The sequence below is a fragment of the Trichoderma gamsii genome (assembly GCF_001481775.2).
Source record: "Trichoderma gamsii strain T6085 chromosome Unknown Scaffold_53.2, whole genome shotgun sequence".
Lineage (NCBI taxonomy): Eukaryota > Fungi > Ascomycota > Sordariomycetes > Hypocreales > Hypocreaceae > Trichoderma > Trichoderma gamsii.
This window is the reverse complement of record NW_020171390.1, coordinates 20,963-33,600: the sequence shown is the minus strand read 5'-3', so window position 1 is coordinate 33,600 and position 12,638 is coordinate 20,963. Positions and strand designations below refer to the sequence as shown.

At 47.2% G+C, this 12,638-nt stretch overlaps 5 protein-coding genes across 5 annotated transcripts; 2 read left to right on the top strand and 3 right to left on the bottom strand.

The window, feature by feature from the left end:
• Positions 1-175: 175 nt before the first annotated feature.
• On the bottom strand, positions 176-1,851 carry TGAM01_v209904 (sugar transporter; the record flags this gene model as incomplete). The annotated part of the gene is made up of 3 exons (XM_018808461.1): positions 176-476; positions 537-1,536; positions 1,602-1,851. 3 exons carry the CDS (start codon positions 1,849-1,851, stop codon positions 176-178), a joined length of 1,551 nt encoding a protein of 516 aa, XP_018658379.1.
• Positions 1,852-2,859: 1,008 nt separating this feature from the next.
• TGAM01_v209902 (hypothetical protein) lies at positions 2,860-4,296 on the top strand (the record flags this gene model as incomplete). The annotated part of the gene is made up of 4 exons (XM_018808462.1): positions 2,860-2,967; positions 3,058-3,437; positions 3,505-3,940; positions 4,000-4,296. 4 exons carry the CDS (start codon positions 2,860-2,862, stop codon positions 4,294-4,296), a joined length of 1,221 nt encoding a protein of 406 aa, XP_018658380.1.
• Positions 4,297-4,320: 24 nt separating this feature from the next.
• TGAM01_v209903 (hypothetical protein) lies at positions 4,321-5,757 on the bottom strand (the record flags this gene model as incomplete). The annotated part of the gene is made up of 1 exon (XM_018808463.1): positions 4,321-5,757. The coding sequence occupies one exon, from the start codon at positions 5,755-5,757 to the stop codon at positions 4,321-4,323; it is 1,437 nt and encodes a 478-aa protein (XP_018658381.1).
• A 1,786-nt stretch (positions 5,758-7,543) lies between these two features.
• On the top strand, positions 7,544-9,581 carry TGAM01_v209901 (Pro-kumamolisin; the record flags this gene model as incomplete). The annotated part of the gene is made up of 2 exons (XM_018808464.1): positions 7,544-9,052; positions 9,108-9,581. The coding sequence occupies 2 exons, from the start codon at positions 7,544-7,546 to the stop codon at positions 9,579-9,581; spliced, it is 1,983 nt and encodes a 660-aa protein (XP_018658382.1).
• Positions 9,582-9,961: 380 nt separating this feature from the next.
• Positions 9,962-11,810, bottom strand: TGAM01_v209900 (major facilitator superfamily transporter; the record flags this gene model as incomplete). The annotated part of the gene is made up of 5 exons (XM_024550665.1): positions 9,962-10,831; positions 10,895-11,212; positions 11,268-11,382; positions 11,630-11,721; positions 11,772-11,810. 5 exons carry the CDS (start codon positions 11,808-11,810, stop codon positions 9,962-9,964), a joined length of 1,434 nt encoding a protein of 477 aa, XP_024404576.1.
• Positions 11,811-12,638: the final 828 nt, after the last annotated feature.

The following is a 12,638-nucleotide window of genomic DNA, read 5'->3' as shown; positions in this document are numbered from 1 at the left end:
TCTACATTTATACATTACGCATCTATCCTTGTGCTTGCACTACTCGCGCTCATGAGACTCATCATACAAACATTCAAGGCATGATGTACGAATAACAATTGCGCAACATTATCCATCCATTATATGTAACAATGCGCCAAAGACAGTGGCGCCGGTTCAGAAATAATATACAGCTCTATGCTATATGGATATCTGCCGGTTTGTCCATTTTGACCTTGACCTTCTCCATCTCAATTACTTCTGCTTTGCCCTCTGCCCTGTGCTCCAACACATAATTCCTAAACTGCCGGGTCGGCACTTCTTTGTCAAACATTTCGTTAATATCTTCCAAGCTTCTTCCCTTCATCTCAGGGACACAGAAGTATGCAAATAGGAAAGAGCATATAGCCAGCCCCCCGAATATGAATCCCACTTTGGACTGCAAATCCGCATATGGGGCGTTAAGTAGGTATGGAGTGAAGAATGAAAAGAGAAAGCTAAAAGTCAAAATGTTAGTGTTTAATGTCTCTATAACCAGTAACGTATACAAAACTCACTTGGTTACAATATTAACCATGGAGGCAACTCTCTGAGTCTTATCGCGGAGTCTTGATGCTGGGAGCTCCGTTGTGACGATGTAGTTCAAAGGGTCCCAACTAAAAGTCAGACTGGCTGACGATAATGCCGTGGCGCCAACGATGACTTTCTTTTGAGCAAGGGAAGGATTTGCAGCTGTTCCAATGCCTCCCATTGTAAACAGCCAGATGACCTGAAGCACAGAGCCGGTCATTAAGATTGGGCGACGGCCAATTCTATCTGTGATGGAGATGCCAACAAGACAGGAGAAGAAATTGATGGATGAGCTCATAATGGAATAGTTGAATGGATTGATTGAGCCAATTGACTGTACGAAGAGAGTTCCATACGCAGCAGTGAATGGCGATCCTGTGGCCTGGATGAAAAAGTTCATGCCCATAGCGACGAGAGTACGCCTCCGATTAGTGCCGCGGAAAAGATCTGAATACCGTCCTTGATTATGTTCGTCGATCAGAGACAGCCGCAGTACTTCAAGGTCTTCAAGAGCGTTGTATGATGGGTCGGAGCCGCGAAGCGTTTGGAGAGACCGAAGCGCATCTTCCTCTCTATCTTGCAGAAGTAGCCATCTAGGGGACTCTGGAATAAACCAGACGCATGATGCTACCGTAATGGGCACGATGTAAAAGAGACCCATCGGAATTCTCCATGCCGCGTTGGACGTGAGCTCGCTTGTGCCACGGCAAACACTGTTGATAATTACGCCACCGAGCAATAGACTGGTTTGATACGTTCCAACAGCGAAACCTCTGATTGGCGCTGGAACAATTTCTGCTTGGAATGGAGGACATGTAGCTAGTTCCATTCCTATATATGTATAGTTGAGGATGCGGCCGGCGAGTACCTGTCCTCTGGTCGTAGCGGAGATGAGGACAGTCGCAGACATGATAGCCCAAAGGGACATGCAGAACATGGCCATTCTACGGCCATATCTGGCACTGATATTACTGCCAACGTAAAGACCTGAAAGCGTCATATATTAGATATAAGAACTTCTGAAGGCATGCTCTGTTTGGCTTTCGACCTACCAACGGCGAATCCTATAAAGTTGAGGCTATTCAAGAGGGACAGGTAGTATGTTGGGACAGCATATGTATTGGTCTTGGGGTTGAAGTCTCCGAACTGCTTCTTATACGCAAGCATTGCTTGACTCGTCGCAATGCCTTGGTTGTCAAAGCCATAGTTGAAGGTAGATAAGGCGATCAGAGCCACAGAAAGGGCCAGACGAGGGGTAAAATGCCGAGCGAATCGGTTCTGACGAACAAATGAAAAGCCCATTTTCGGTAATGCTGTTTTATAAACTCAACAGCATGCGACGGTATTAACAATGCCACGGGGTGCAGCTGTGCATATATATACACGTTTATGTGCGCGTTAGGGGGCCATTGCGCCTTTGCCAAAGCATTCTTCCGTTACCAAAACAGCCGGAAATCGGACTAGGTGATATCGTCTTGCGACTATGGAAGTGATAGTCATTTTACGAGCATGTCGTGATCGTGTATGGCCGAGAAGCCAAGTTTGGAGTTGACAATGGAAGGGTTTATGGGCGCGATCATGTGCGTTGAAGGCTAGAAAATCTTTCCGCGCCATCAAAAATCTTTCCGCCTGTCAGAGGCTCCCAGGCTAGTCTAGAGGAAAAGAGGCGACTATAGTGAATGGCAGTGCTGACTCGCCCAGCGTCCTTTGCTGCCATCGCGTAGCTCTTAGTCCTATGGCGCAATAAGCTAAACACCACCAACGTAAACCGCAGAACTTGAGTCGTCTCCAGCTTCTCGTCGTTGGAAATCTGGCATGCGTGAACGTTGTTGTGCGGCCCAGATGTGACGACAAGTTCAATGTAATTACTCTATCTAACGATACGACATGCCAAGCCGATCAATCTCGACAGCCACGTGTGGACAATCCCATCATCTTCATCCCCGCATCCCTTAATCTCCACAAAGCTGATGGCTTGGCCCCACTGAAGATGACTAGCAGCAAACTTTATGTGATGGCTTGAGATGAGGGTGCATGTCAAACAGGGGGCCACTCGAATCCTTTGCAACCTGTACCACTTACTGACAAATGCAGCCTGAAGTGGGAATTAACATGGCTCGCGAACGGGCCTGCGATGCTTGCGCAGCTCGAAAAGTGAAATGTGATCGCGGGCTGCCGTGTAGACGCTGCCAGAGTCTGTCGATCCAATGTGTGGCCGAGAGAAGACGGCTGAAGGCCGGGCCCAAGGGGCCATGGGCTCAGAAGAAACGAGAAGCGCTGTTGAATAAGCGAATGGCGATGGAGAAGGCGATGATCAATAGAAAGTCTCCAATACCGATATCTGATGGCGACGCAACTTATCAACATCCGTCAGTTCAGCCTCATATCTACCCTGGCTTGAACCGTATCCCATTCGCGGTATTTGACCATTATCTCGAACTTTATCAACAAGCTTTATATCCCGTTTGGCCAGTTGTGAATATAGAAAAGTTGCTGTATCGACTACAGGACTCTACTGACATCGAAGCATACGCCCTTGCCGCGGCAGTCAGCGCAGTTACAGTCGCACAGCTCAAGCTTTCTTCTGATGAGACCTTTAGTCATTTTGAGGGTGACGATGGCGCGTTCATGGCTGCCGAAGCTTCAAGGGCGAGAAACGAAATGGACCATCTAGAGCATCCATCTATAAGTGTCTTATTATCATCCTTCTTTTTGCATGTGTCGAGTGCAAACCGCGGCTATATACGAAAGGGAGCGATGCTGTTACGTGAAGCCGTCACATTTGCACAGATGCTGGGCCTGGATAAAGCGCTGCATTACTCTGGACTGCCTAAACTTGAAGCTCAGCTTCACCTTCGGGTTATTTGGCTACTATTTGTGACGGAAAGGTGAGTGAATTGTTTCTTGTTCTAACCCAACTTATGACGTAGCTTTGCTGATAAACTCAACATCCAGAGGACACACTACCCGGTTTGACTTTCCCAGGATATTACAACTTGACCCCGAGTTACCTGAGCTGGAAGTAGACGAGAACCCTCCAATTTTATTTGCCTTCATTAGCCTAAGCAAGCTTTTCCAGAGTTTTGCTCGTGCGATGGATGGCGACGGGACTTCTCAGACGCAAGAATATTTTGCTTTTATGCATGACCGCTTGCGAGAGGTCAGCCAGGGTCCTCATAGTTCCACTGACTTACAGAAGGCAGACTTTCTCCTCACGCAGCAATGGATGAGAGTTGTTTTGTGGAAAACGTCAATGTACTACATCAATCTTTCGTCCGACGCGACAGATGAAGGCCTTAGTATTTGCTTTCCGGATCGGATCGCACGAAATGTAGCCCGAAATATAGAATTGTTTCCCAGGTCTGTCATCGAGGCGCATGGTCTTGGAATGGTATGTAAATGGTTGAAATGGCTGAGAGGAATCCGTTGCTAACATCCTGGTCCCTGTAGGAAATGAAGCTGTTTGAAGTGGCAATGTCTTTGGCCGATATTCTGCTCTGTCTTCCATCGAACTTTGAGGGCAAACAGCTGATGAACGTTGGCCCGAAAGATGTTCTAAACCGTCTTGCCCAGTTTCTGACACATTTCCGCGGCGGCAGCGACAACAATATTAAGCTGCAAATCCTGCATGATAAGATGCAAGAAATCTCAAGTAGTGTTGTCAGACAACCCCAAATACTCGAGGACGATGATCAGGACCCAAACGCTGAGTGGACTAACCCAAGAATGATCTCTATAATTGAGTGAGATGAGATCTCGGAACCAATCTGACTACAGCGCCTTATTTCCAGGTGCTGCAAGGTCGAAATCGAAACGATCTGGGATCTGCAATCCGGCATCTATGTGTCCTTGCATTTCCGACAACGACACTCCATCTCGGACCAGCCACGCATCTTGCGTTAGTCGCTGCCAAGCCTCTAGCTCTTGTCGATATTCCATCAGTAATTCTTTGTATTCCGGGCGATCCGCGAGATTTTGTACCTCCCTCGGATCTTCGTCCATATCATACAGCTCTTCGGGGGGCCGGCGGATGTATGCCTCCAATGGTCGCTCCCCAACCTTTATTGGGAATTTCGAGTTTCGAATTCCCTCCCATGACAGAGAGGCATAAAGATCAGTTGAGAAGGGGAAGTCGAGCTTCCAGGCGATGTTGCGATGGTATTTGTATCTCGCTGTGCGCAAAAATCTTGTGGGATAGTAATTTGTGACCTCGTGAAAAGTATGAGATCCGAATACTCTAGACCAATTGTCATGTACACTAGTTTGGTCAATGATGGGAAGAAATGAACGGCCTGGCCGAGGCGGAGAGTTTGACATTGAAGTTGCAGTAGGGCTTTGTCCAGCCCAATCGATAAAAGTCGGCAAAATGTCGATGAATGAAATGAGATTTGGATTCTTCACTGCAGATTTTCCTTGTGGCCGTCTTATGATGAGAGGTAATCTCACTCCCGCATCGTAGAGAGTAGTTTTTGAATTGAGAAAAGGCGGTCCGTTGTCGCTTGTCAAGACTACAAGCGTATCGTCGTCCAAGCCAGCTTTCTTCAAAGCATTCATAATCAGGCCAAATCCTCTGTCCACCCGACCGACGGATCGATAATACTCTGCTATTTCTTGGCGGACCTCGGGGATATCGTTGAGAAAGCTAGGTACTGTAATTTTTGCAGGGTCGTAAGTGGCATCTGGACCCGATACGCTGTCGTCGCCGTTGCCGAATCCTCCGCGAGTTGAGTCTCTGTGAGGGTCCATGAAGCCAACTGTGAGGAAGAAGGGACGTGAATCTTCCTTTGCTGATTGAAAGAATGAATCGGCTTCCTCTGCAACCCAAGAAACATCTCGTGTTGGGCTTTCTCTTCGCACCTCCCATGGGTACACATTTTCTGGGCCAACGTGAATCTTCCCAATGATGCCGGTGAGGTAGCCAAAAGTCTGGAAAAGCTTGGGAGCTGTCTCAATATGGTCAAAGGTCAAAAAATGATGGTTGCTGTGCTGCAGTCCATATTGCCCGTTCTGGTGCGTATGGAGCCCCGTATAAATGACCGATCTGCTCCCGCTGCAAGAGGCTGTACTGGCGAAAGCGTTGTCGAACAATGTGCCTTCAGCAGCTAATTGATCGATGTTGGGCGTCGAAATCGTGGAATCGCCATAGCAGCCGAGCGACTTGCCCATGTCGTCGGCGATGACGAGAAGAATGTTTTTCTTTGGTGCCATGGTGCTCTCACGATCTCTCCAGCAGCAGTCTTAGTTACAGTAAAGTACGTACATATGCTAGTGCTCTGAAACAAAGGTTGTAGGAAGTGAAAGAGCAGGAGACTTAACAATCGTCGTATTAATGGTATTGGGGATTCTTAGTTTCTTTATGGTCGACCTATCGGACAAGATCCGCGCAATGATAAAACACGATGGAAGCAACATTGGTGGATAGATTTGCGGAAAGTTTTTGGGTGGGAGCTGAGCCTAAAATTAGGCGCTTGGAACGTCTACTTCGACCCATTTTAATGGGTTGGCATGCGGCATGATGACGAGGTATTTAACAAGAAACTCTTAAGTACTATTGTGTCCGGCTTGAGACATAATACGGAAATAGAAACAGTGAGTGCGTTTCCGTAGCTTTGAGTAGGAACAGTGTCGACGCTATAATACCTACCCCCTGATATCCCACCAACGTCATGTTGCCTGCTGCGTCACATCTACTGATACCGTTTATAGCTCTCCATCTTAGTTAAATAAGAGACATAAACCGTAATAAGTGTGTAATAATGCCTTTACAGTGCTCGCCGAGCAGCCAATCTTAGAGTTCATGAGGAATGCAGATGAAGCCTCTCTTTGGGCTAACTTCATGATGCAATAGCCAAGCTCAGCTCTTCCATGTCTAGGAGTTAAATCAGAATAAGTCGACCCAAAATATCGAAGCGTAATTGGTTTAGTGGTAAAATTCTCCGTTGCCATCCGAGCAACGTCGGGGAGCCCTGGGTTCGATTCCCAGATTACGCAGCGTAATCCATTCTTTTTGCTTGTTTTCACTACTACTCATCGGCAGTGAAGAACTCCCGAGCTCGCCTTGGTGGTGATCGAGGAATAGTTTGCAATATTTCACTTGTATATATTTTAGATGCAAAAGAATACTTAGAGGTCTCTTTTCATGCAAAGTGGCTTTGACGATCATTAAACGGACAAGGCGCAGTAAGAAGGAATGTAAGTGGCCACTGCCCCAATTGGCAGGCATACGAACGTAAATGGCTACTGATAAAACATCAAGCACAGGCTATGCCAGTGATCTTTTCTTACTCTTGCAAGGACAAAAACTCATGCACTTGTGCCAGAGATGAGCATAGCTAAATGATGTTGGTGGATCTGTGAAAAGAGCGAATTTGACAACTCCCCAACCAATCTCAGTTATCGTTGGTGTAACTAATAGCTTTAACAAATATGCTGTAACCACGCTATCCAAGATACATGATCCATTGCATTGCACTACGGATCTTCTGATGCCATCGGATTCTCTCCGTCTATGTTCATTGACATCTCAAAAGTTCCAGTCACATGTGCCGACAATGCCGGATCCCTCTACCATTCGATTTCCGGGATGATAGCCGTAGCGGGGATACAGGCGCAAAAGTGCCTGTGGGCGAAGATCTACGCTCGCTGACCTTCCTGAACCAACCTAGCTATCATACCCCTGGCAAGCTCTGTATTGTACAACTAGGCAGGAATCTGGCTATAACATCAATCGTTAATCGGTGAATGGACGATTTCGGAACGCTAACCCGGCCACATAAAAGCACCGCCCGCCCGCGATAGGCAATGCATAGCCAAGGTATCATCGTCGAATGCGACGCGGGCAAGGCTTAGTTTAACGGTGTAATGATGGACCCCGACCGTATCAATTGGAGTATAAAGCTTGTCGAGGTCCCTCAGCTATGTAGACGTAGAAGAGATATCGTGTCTGAAAGATTGGTGCCGTGAAAGATAGGTTGCAGTGTTCAGAGTTGTCAAAATGCGCTTCTCTTCAGCCCTTCAAGCTGCTGCTCTCCTGGGTTTGACATCAGGCCGTTCTGTCCCAGGAAATCACGTCGTCCACGAGAAACGTGCTGTGCCGCGCTCAAGCTTACATAAACGCGTTTCGCCCGATGTTGTGCTTCCCGTCCGAGTAGGCCTGAAACAAAATGCTAGGGCTCTGGAACAGGCAGAGGACTGGCTGATGGAAGTATCCCACCCCGGATCTTCCATGTATGGAAAGCATTGGAGCCCAGACGAGATCGTTGAAGCTTTCAAGCCTACCGATGAGGCCATCGAGACAGTGGCCGCTTGGCTAGAGAAGTCTGGAATCTCTAAAGAAAGGATTACTCACAGCGACAACAAAGTATGGCTAGCATTCGATGCCACGACGGAAGAAGTGGAGAGTTTACTGCACACTGAGTACTTCCATGACGACCAAGACCGGGCTTTAGTCGCTGCTCACGAGTATCATCTTCCAAGCCACGTTTCGGAACATGTCGACTATATCACTCCCGGAGTCAAGGGAACGTTGATGGAGCTCCGCCGAAGAGACAAGAGAGCGCTCAACGCCGAGTCCACGCGCAAATCTCGCCGTCGCCAACAGCATATGAAGCCTTTGCCTGAGCTACCAAAAAGCTGGTCATCGAGCGATCTCTCAACCTGTGATCAAGTTATAACGCCCCAATGCTTACAAGCACTTTATGGCTTCAAGGCACCTAGTCCTAATGCGAAAGTCAGCAAGAATAACTCTCTTGGCATCTTCGAAGAAGGCGATTACTATGCGCAACAAGACTTTGACAAGTTTTTCGCCCAGTACTTTCCTAGTGTTCCCAAGGGCACTCATCCGATTTTGGACTCAATCGACGGTGGCAAAGCCCCTGTACCGGTGGCCGACGCTGGTGGTGAAAGCAATCTCGATTTCGAGCTCGCATATCCCATCATCTACCCGCAAACTACAACGCTCTATCAGACTGATGATACCTTCTATGCTACTTCTAACTCTTCCACCACCGGAGGAATTTTCAACACCTTCTTCGATGCTATTGACGGCTCCTACTGTACCTACTCAGCCTTTGGAGAGACAGGAAACGATCCCAAGCTGGATCCCAAATATCCCGACCCAAATGCCGGTGGTTACAAGGGCAAGTTGATGTGCGGAGTCTATAAGCCTACCAATGTCATCACTATCTCGTACGGTGTGCAAGAGAGCGATCTCCCAGCCTACTACCAACAGCGTCAGTGCAATGAGTTTTTGAAGCTTGGTCTGCAGGGCGTTTCCATCTTCGTGGCCAGCGGCGATACCGGAGTTGGTGGATATCCCGGAGAGACTCAATCAGACTTTTATGGGTGCTTACGTGACGACGATGTGTTCTCGCCCACCCAGCCAAACAGCTGCCCGTGGTTGACCAACGTTGGAGCCACCAAGGTCTACCCCGGCAAGACTGTCCACGACCCAGAGAGCGCTGTCTTTGATCCCAGCCCGTCATTCAACTTTAGCAGCGGTGGTGTAAGTGCAACTGTATAATTTTGGAGTGGGAATAATAGCTAATCAAGAATTGCAGGGCTTCTCCAACATTTTCCCCGTTCCCAAATACCAGCAGGGAGCTGTGAGCAGCTACTTCAAGAACTACAACCCGCCGTACCCGTACTACACGGACGGCAAGTATGAGAACAGCACAGGCATCTACAACCGTAACGGCCGAGGTATCCCTGATGTGGCTGCCAACGGCGACAATATTGCAGTCTGGGTCGGCGGAGAACAAGGAACATCCGGTGGCACCTCTGCGTCATCTCCTATTTTCGCATCACTCGTCAACCGTATTGTTGAAGAGCGCATCAAAGTCGGCAAGGGACCATTAGGCTTCATCAACCCAACGTTATACACTAACCCTGGAGTTTTGAACGATATCACTAATGGAACCAATCCTGGCTGTGGTACTCTTGGCTTCAACGCCACGAAGGGGTGGGATCCTGTTACAGGACTGGGTACACCAAACTACCCGAAGATGCTTGATTTGTTCCTGAGCTTGCCTTGAAGCGCATGTCTTTTATACATATATAGTCTATACCATTAAATGTTCTCACCAGAAACGTGAGGGGCTATCTCTCGCTTCTATGTTCATCCGAGCGACTAACAATCTTGGACAGATCGCCTTCGCCTGAGATATAATCTGCACTCAAAAGACCGGATAAACCTCTAACTATTTACTTTGTCTCCACCTTTTGAACAATGTGATTCTCGCTTTGGTTTCTCCTTCTCCTCATTATTATCGTAGTCACAGTCGCTGTTATAGTTAGCAGCTCGGGAGACGCTCCAATAAACATGCATCCCGCCCTAACTGCTTCAATTGAGCCTTGTTTATAGCTGAACCAAAACACTTTTTGAAAGAGGCACAATGAGAAAGAGGCATACGTCTCACTTAGCCGCGGCCTCTAGTAAAGGGGACCTTTTTCTCAGCGATGCCCCCACACGGTTAAAAAGGACGGGCATCAAGATCAGCGCCAATGTGACGAAACCAAGTAACGAGTTGCCCCAGCCATATCCGAGTGCTTTATACATCGGCGGACCAGCAAGAGGAAGAAGTGCGCCAGCAATAGATCGAGTAACAGTAATGGCTGCGATAGCAGAGGCTGCATAGCGAGGGAAAGAGTCAATAGCGTAGGTCTGTAAAGTCCCAAAGATCCCAATCAAGCCAAAGGCAAATGGAAATAACCCGATGATGGGTACGATCCAATGAGTACGAGCTTGGACAGACCAGCCGTACCAAAAGAACGATATTGGGACAAAAAACGAAAACGGGACGGTGAGAGGAAGACGCATTTCGGGCTCGAAGACACCATTGTTGCGAGCTTTCAGCTTGATGAGGATTCTATCGCTTAAAATACCAAACGCAACTTGGCCAGCGACAAACCCCAGTCCCAGCCCAATGTAAGCCAATCCACTAAGCTGTTCGCTCCAGTGGTACACGTCTTGGAAAACTTGTGTAATGGTAGTGAAGAGGAGGTACAGGCAACCATATACGACGGCGATATAGAGTGCCACGATCAAGATGATGGGCGATCGGAACAACAGTTGAAATGGAGTTGTTAGACGGTGTATAAAATGCGCCGTTTTGCTCTTGTCTTTGCTAGAGTCGTCATAGTAACTGCGAAGATCAGGACGATCGAGCTCCTTCCTCAAGCGTTCTGTTTTGCGCTTAATGATAATGGCGGGATTCGTTTCTCGATTGAAGATCATGACAAAGATGGTAAGCGTTCCACCTACAATCGTTAGAATCCAGAACACCTGCGTCACTTAGTTAGTACATTCACAATCTAACAATGGCTGATGAAGAGAAGCATCACCTACCCATCGCCACCCAATATTCTGGGCAATGAATCCGCCGCATATAGGCCCTAGAACAGGTCCAAAGAGCGGACCAGCAGAAAATATAGCCATAGCAAAGCCCCGGTTTTCGGCCTCGAATAGATCTGATACAACACCTCCTCCAATTGTCAGACATCCGGATCCTCCCAACCCCGAGAGAAGTCGAAACACGATAATGGAAGAGAAGTTTGGGGCAAGTGCGCATCCAATTTGGAAGAGAACAAAAGCCGAGGTCGACAAACTAAGAATTATTCGACGTCCGTAAATTTCGCTGAGTGGTGATAGAAATAGCGGGCCAAACTATCCCTTATTAGCTATATCGAAATACCAGGGCACAAACATATGTAACACTCACACCATAGCCAAATAAGTAAGCACTGACGCCCAGGGATATTAATATCGAATCTGTAACATCAAATTCGTCTGCCGCATTCCCTACTGCTGGAGCAAAAATTGATGATGACAGTGGGCTTTGGAATATTAGTGGCTGCATTTCTATCGCTGGCATTACACAATGATGACAGTGGGCTTTGGAATATTAGTGGCTGCATTTCTATCGCTGGCATTACACAACACGCATGTTACATATACCTAACCAAAGTAATCATGCTAACGAGGGAGAGGAGAAACCATTTTCGAACGGCAGGATAGTTTCTGTTAATACACTTAGTGTCAACTCCCTTCATATTTAGTTATTAAGGACTTGGTATTGTTTACCTTGGATTCAACGGATCATCTTGTCGTTCCCAAGCTATGATACCATTCTCCAGATCAGTTATCGGATACGTTTCTCGTTTTGGTGCTTGTTGCTGTTTCCTGTTAGCGTTGTAAGCGATGTTGAGGTTCTTTCACTATTCACCCTTTCAGCATCTGCTTCTTCAGTCTTTTCATTCGCCATATCAGAAGAGATATATTCAAGTATTCAGAACGTTTCGTATCGATTTATGTGAAATTGAACAAGAGTCGGTGCGTAAGAGGCGAAGTCGACAATCAGGCTAAGCTGAGCCATTATTTGAGGCGACAAGAAGACGTTCTTATAGAAAGAAGATGGATATCATTAATTTTTAACATCTCTGCTGCACCGATGCCCGGACCTTACAAACAGTCTCCGTCACTGAGGTCACGGATCGCTGAATAGGGTTACTTGAGCGACGCTCCCTATGATCGGTGCCGATTCGGCAATATCAAAAGCGGGTACTGCAGAGGCTACACTATCCTATATGGAGAATTTCTCCTTTCTATTTAGAGACAGGAATACGCTCAGCTAAATTGTAAAGTACGTATGATTCTTTAGATTTTGAGAAGTTAAACACGACTCCAATCATCAACTTGAGTGAGAGTAGTAGGTGTGAGGTACCCACCAACTGTCCCGTAGAAAGGCTTGGTGTTTGCCGCCTTGAAGAGTGGTTGATTAAAACAGTAATTTGACTGGCCAAAACATAGCCACACGTGCATTTACCCAATAAGGCCTAACTTGAGTCGCAAAGATGAGTTATGAAGGTAACTTCACTGCATATATCGCGTGAAGAAATGCAGCCGCCTTACTACATATGTACTTTTGCTGCGGCTGCTAGATTAATGGGAATACGTCAGCTTTGTCGTGCATGTACCTATCGAAAGCCTGGGTTGGCCTATATTAATCAGGTTGCGTTAAGTTGCGTTATTAGTAAAACCTAAGTACGACGTCTCTTTTTCTTAAAGTATAGTAAATCAGTTATTCGTAAGT